This window comes from Ascochyta rabiei, chromosome 13 (genome assembly GCF_004011695.2).
Source record: "Ascochyta rabiei chromosome 13, complete sequence".
In the NCBI taxonomy this organism is placed as follows: Eukaryota; Fungi; Ascomycota; class Dothideomycetes; order Pleosporales; family Didymellaceae; genus Ascochyta; species Ascochyta rabiei.
The window spans coordinates 362,168-367,314 of NC_082417.1; the positions used below are offsets into that span (position 1 = coordinate 362,168).

The 5,147-nt window shown below is 44.5% G+C and overlaps 1 protein-coding gene across 2 annotated transcripts, besides 21 other annotated features; it reads right to left on the reverse strand.

Moving 5' to 3' along the window:
- Positions 1–406: part of a mobile genetic element that runs on past the window's edge.
- Positions 401–405: a direct repeat.
- Positions 406–658: a long terminal repeat.
- Positions 406–5,147: part of a mobile genetic element that runs on past the window's edge.
- Positions 408–3,406: a mobile genetic element.
- Positions 3,410–5,147: part of a dispersed repeat that runs on past the window's edge.
- Positions 3,542–3,561: a tandem repeat.
- Positions 3,911–4,290: a mobile genetic element.
- Positions 3,914–4,290: a mobile genetic element.
- Positions 3,917–4,281: a mobile genetic element.
- Positions 3,944–4,284: a mobile genetic element.
- Positions 3,956–4,293: a mobile genetic element.
- Positions 3,968–4,281: a mobile genetic element.
- Positions 3,971–4,293: a mobile genetic element.
- Positions 4,121–4,278: a mobile genetic element.
- Positions 4,157–4,290: a mobile genetic element.
- On the reverse strand, positions 4,399–4,824 carry EKO05_0007693 (uncharacterized protein; the record flags this gene model as incomplete). 2 transcript variants are annotated; one of them, XM_059637103.1, is made up of 2 exons in its annotated part: positions 4,399–4,511; positions 4,576–4,824. In XM_059637103.1, 2 exons carry the CDS (start codon positions 4,822–4,824, stop codon positions 4,446–4,448), a joined length of 315 nt encoding a protein of 104 aa, XP_059493086.1. The 2 variants fall into 2 exon arrangements, with proteins under 2 accessions (XP_059493086.1, XP_059493087.1); XM_059637104.1 differs by having other exon boundaries at positions 4,399–4,824.
- Positions 4,406–4,821: a mobile genetic element.
- Positions 4,406–4,890: a mobile genetic element.
- Positions 4,409–4,890: a mobile genetic element.
- Positions 4,700–4,899: a mobile genetic element.
- Positions 4,904–5,013: a mobile genetic element.

Here is a 5,147-nt window from a genome sequence, read left to right on the forward strand (position 1 = left end):
AGGCTAACTCTCCTCCTTCCTTATTACTTAACTAGATTTAGCCAACTTTAGCCCTTTCTAGGTTAATTAGGTTAATAGCAAGGCTAATTTAGAAAACCCTATAATAAACCTCTAATAGTAGTTTATAAAGCCTATATATACTTAGATATTATTAACTATGCGCAGAATTAGCTATTCTTAGATTGTTTTAACCCTGTCTAGGTTAATACCTACCCCTTTAGGTAAGACTATATACCTAAGGTACTCTATATATTAACAGTACTATTTACACTTATCTAAGTGCATATAGAGGTTTACTTTACAAAGCCTCTCTAAGACCTCCTTAACGTGTCTAATATAGTCTTCCTCTGTCTTAGAGTATACTAATATGTTATCTAGATATATAATATAAGTTATATTAACTAATGTCGCGCAGCCGAGCCTGTGGATGACTAATAGGGTGCTCCCCTATCCAATTGAGCTTGCGGATTATTGTTAAGTGGCTCCTTTCTCCACAATTAACCACCGAGCTCCTGAGGGTCGCCTACAAAGCTTAAGTAAGCAAGATTACATAATAACCAAATTTCCTTTATACTTAAGCAATATGTTACATATTAAATATATAGACACTAATTAAATTAATTAATTACCTAAGTATAGTCCTCTAAGCTCTGTTACAGTTATAAGCCTAGCTTCCTAAGCACAGTAGATCTCCCTACGCACTCAGCAACGAGCTTGTTAGACATTGCTTAACCGCTCTAATTTTGCCTAATTATCTTTTTTATCCTAACTCCACGACTGCTACTATAGGCGAGCTAGTTAACTACAATACTTAAGCTCTCTTAGGTATCCTAACAGGACCCTATTAACTTAAATTAAGGTCTAATTAGCCTAATTAGTTTATTTAACTTATGTGGCACGCTAAGCTTTGTAACGTATAGGATTTAGTAGATCTAGACGCTAAAGACGCCCTAGGGATGCACGATAGAGCCCCTAGGCTACCTATCATAGGCTCTGCCCCCACCCGACCGCCGGCTTAATCGACCCGAGCCTAGAGCGTCCAACCCAACAAGCCTCCTGCAGGCCTAACAATCCTTAAGACCTACAACCAAGAGCTCCTTAGGTACAAAATAAGAGCAAGCAAGTGGGCAGCTAAGGCCGAGCGCCTTCAGAAGCTCTGGAACTGGGTCAATACCACAGTAAGCCTAGCAATCCTGTCACTAGTAATAGTAAAGCTTATTACCTAAAACACCATAATGCTACAATTGCTTGTATGAGCCCTAAAGGAGGAGCTTGCTTTAACAGATATAAGCACTAAAAACCAGGTTAGAGCGGAGTACAGGCAGCACCTAGGAGCTGCCAGGCAAGGCTGAGCCACTCTACAGGATTAGTATTAGAAATAGTTATACCTGTATATGCGAGCCAAGTTATATAAGCTCTCTAAGGTTACTAGGGAGCTTGCCGTACAAGACTTCTTAGATACCTTAAGCTACCAGATTGCCCCAGAGTAGGCCCGCACAATAAGCCAAAGGATCATCTAGGACAGTATCCTAGGGCTTAAAACGCTTAATCTAGACTAGGTTTTAAGGGTCTTTAGTAGGTTAATGTATAAGCATACTATAAGATCAGGTAAAGATAACCTAGGCGTTTTTGCGACCTTTAGTACCCGCTCAGACGCTCTATCTAGCCAAAATAACGCGGGCGGGAGCTCTAGGAACAACGCCAGCAGCTTCTTAGGATACGTCTGCCCTTGTAAACAAAAAGGTAAGACCTACAAATAGAAGCCTACTAATTGCTGTTTCCTTAAAACTGCTGTTAGAGGGAGCTCCTTACCACCTGTTCAGATAAGCAAAAAGAACAAGCAAGAGACTTGCTAGAGGCTTAGATACCAAGAGCATAAGGAAACCTAAAAGGCAATAGAGTAGCTCAGATGGACTGCAAACGCTCTATTAGCTATTACTTCAGCCGCCACTAGCTAAACCAAGAAAGTGGAGTTTCCTGGCAACGTCTAAGCAGCTCTAATTAATCCAAAATTAATAACAAATCTAGTAGAGAACATGGGATCTAGGGTATACAACCTTATAGATTTTAACACTTATCTATTAACAGATAGTACTATTTTGGACAATAGAGCTGCTACGCACCTAGTTAACAGCGCCAATCGGCTGGTACCTGGATCTTTCTGCCCCACTGGGCCCACCGACACAGTAGAAGCAGGTACCCAGGCGCTCCCTATATCCAGACAAGGAGCTTGCTTGTTTAAGAACGCTCTGTACAGAAAGCGCGGCCTATATACTAAGAACCTGCTCCTTTAGGATATTATAGTTGTAGAAGGATTCTATATTAACATAATCTTAGAAGCTTGCCTCTAAGAGAAAGGAGTCTGGTACCTAGGTCTAGACAGCTCTCTTCGTGTGGGATACATTAAAGATCTTAATAGGAGCGTCGTATGTGCTACTCTTAAGCGCGCTTACAACCTTACTTTCCTTAAATATAAGCCACTTTCTCTCTATCCTCCTATCCTTAACGCAGTAACGACAAAGCGATCCTATGAATCTTACCCACGCAGCTCGCCTAAACAGCTGTGGCACGCCTAAGCTGGTTATCTAGGCCTAGAGGCTCTTTAAGCGCTGGTAACAAAGGCGCGCAGCGTGCGTATCAACGGGACGCTCTAAAAAGATTGTAAGATTTGCTTAACAACCTACGCCAAGCAAGTAATATTACAGAGAAAGAGAGAGAGACCAGCATAACTGTTTTAGAGAGTTGGCTGGGACCTGTTTAATATGCTGTTAGGCAGAAGAGGCGAATTATAGACGCTTGTGATTAAGGAGTACTATAGTAGGAAGCTCTTTGTGTTTACTTTATAAGGTAAAACGTAACTAGAGATCTTACAGGTCCTTACAAACTTTACAAGCTAGGTACGTACCTAGTACAAGCTCTAAATCTGCAAAATTAGCTAAGACAATAACACAGTAACACTCCTGTAGAAAGGGAGCTCAGCATATAAGCGCTAGGCGCTTAATTAGGGAATAGATATAGATCTCTCTCCTCTATACACACACAAGCCGAATAGAGGAGCAGAAAGAGCTGGTTAAGAGATAATCACAAAATCTATCAAGATGAGGAGCGGAGCAAATCTACCCCAGAAGCTCTGGCTAGAGATTGTTGTAGCGGCGGCATAGCTCTATAACATAAGCCCATCGCACGCACACAAGCTACAGAGCCTAAATAAGAAGCTTAATCTCTAGTTTACTTAGTATTTCTGATAGTATAAGCCAGAGCAGGTAAGGGTAGCAACAGCAGATCTAAGACCCGATTGGAGCGGGATTTACGCCTACAGCTGCCAAGCCTACCCCTTAAACAAGGAACAAGCAGCTAGGCGTAATTAGAGGGGCTTTAAAGTCACTCTAAGGGGGCATATCGGCTAAGATCGGCCCCCTAGTGTTCGGCCACCCCTAGTGTTCGGCCACCTCACCCAAGTAAGCTTCACTATTTTGAGTCGTGATTTTTCAACAACAACGATTACAATTGCCACTCTGTACACATAGACTGAAGCGTAAGAGCTGCTGCTGCTGCTGCCGCCTTTTTAGCTTCGTCTTCTCCTTGCCGTGATGCCTGCTCAGCTTGTAATGCTGCTGCCCGATCTATAGCAGCCTTAATCGCCTCAACGTTGCTATAGCGCTCATTTGGATTAACTTAAACTCGCTTTCTTGAGTGAGTAATAGTAGCACTATCTAATTGATACTTGAGGCGTTGATTTTCAAATTCTAGCCGAGCTGCGCGGGTGTTGGCTCTGGCAATAGCCTTGCCTGCCTTGCCAAGCATCAGGCGTGTGCTCCGTGAATGAGATTCTGATAGAATAAGCTGCTGAGCCTTGTACAAGGCCTGTGAGCTCTGAGGCGTGGCAAACACGTCATCTGAGGCTTAAGTAGATGGTGGAGGAGTGATAGGCCGGCCTGATACTTGAGATGAGAGCAGTACAAGGTCTGGGTTGTATGGGCAGAGGCCAGCAGCCTTCCACCCGGCTCGTATGACTCTCTCAGATAGTCCCTTATCTCTCGCCTTATTGTATAATGTGACAAAGCGCTCCTTCTTGATAGGTGCTGCGTCATCAAGTGCTGAGAGGGCTCGGATCCCGCTACGGTAACGAGATTTGAGTACTGAGAATGGAGCCAGATCTAGCGGCTGGAGGACGTGTGACGCGTGAGGCGGGAGGTATAGGAGATAGACCTTGCTCTGCTTACAGAGCCACATGAAGTCTATTGGGATATGAGAGCCGTAGCCATCCAGTATAAGTAACCGCCAGCGACCGGGTTAAGGTGTAGTTTGAGGCAGAAAAATCCGCTTCAGCCACTCAGATCTAATAGCATTTGACGTCTATCCATTCTCTGACGTTGTATAGAGCCAATCAGGTACCCCTTATGCTGGGAACCACGTGGATTGTAGATGCTTGCCTTTAAAGATGACTAGGCATTGAAGCTTCTTGCCAACGGCTGAGATGGACTTAATAATAGACACCCACTCACGATCCTCTGGGGATTTGACGTAAGCCTTCTTCTTTAACGAGCTAGCAACCACACAGGAGTTGCTACATACCCCAAGGCCTACCCCAGTCTCATCCATGTTCCATATGTCCTCATATTGTATACCCAGCTTAATCCGCGTACGCTCAAACAACTCTAGAAACGCGCGTATAGTCTCATAGTTGGCTGCTGTAGTCCTTGCGCTCTTAATCTTTCGGCCAACTATAGAGGCGACGCGTGGGTTACGCGTGATGAAATGGGTTACCCATTTATGCCCGAGTGGCTCGTAGTCGCCGTTCATGTGGAGGATAAGGGTAGCCATTTCTCGTACGCGTGGATGGGAGGGTGGCTGTACGCGTGAGTCCTCTTCAAGTATCCAATTTACTAGAAATTGCTCTTATTCTGGAGTCAATCGCTGCTGTTGATGATGAGCTATCGCGTTGGGTTGGCGACCGCTGAGGCGCTCTTGGATCGTTGATCGGGGGACGCTATAGGCCTTGGCAGCCTGCCGTTAGCTTGTAAAAACACCAGAATTGAGATCAGCGATAGCAGATTGTATAGCCACTTCACGGGGATCCATTTTGATGGCGTGGCGTTGAGAGTATAGAGCGTCAAAAACAGAGTAACGCGTTGTGTTGGGTGGCC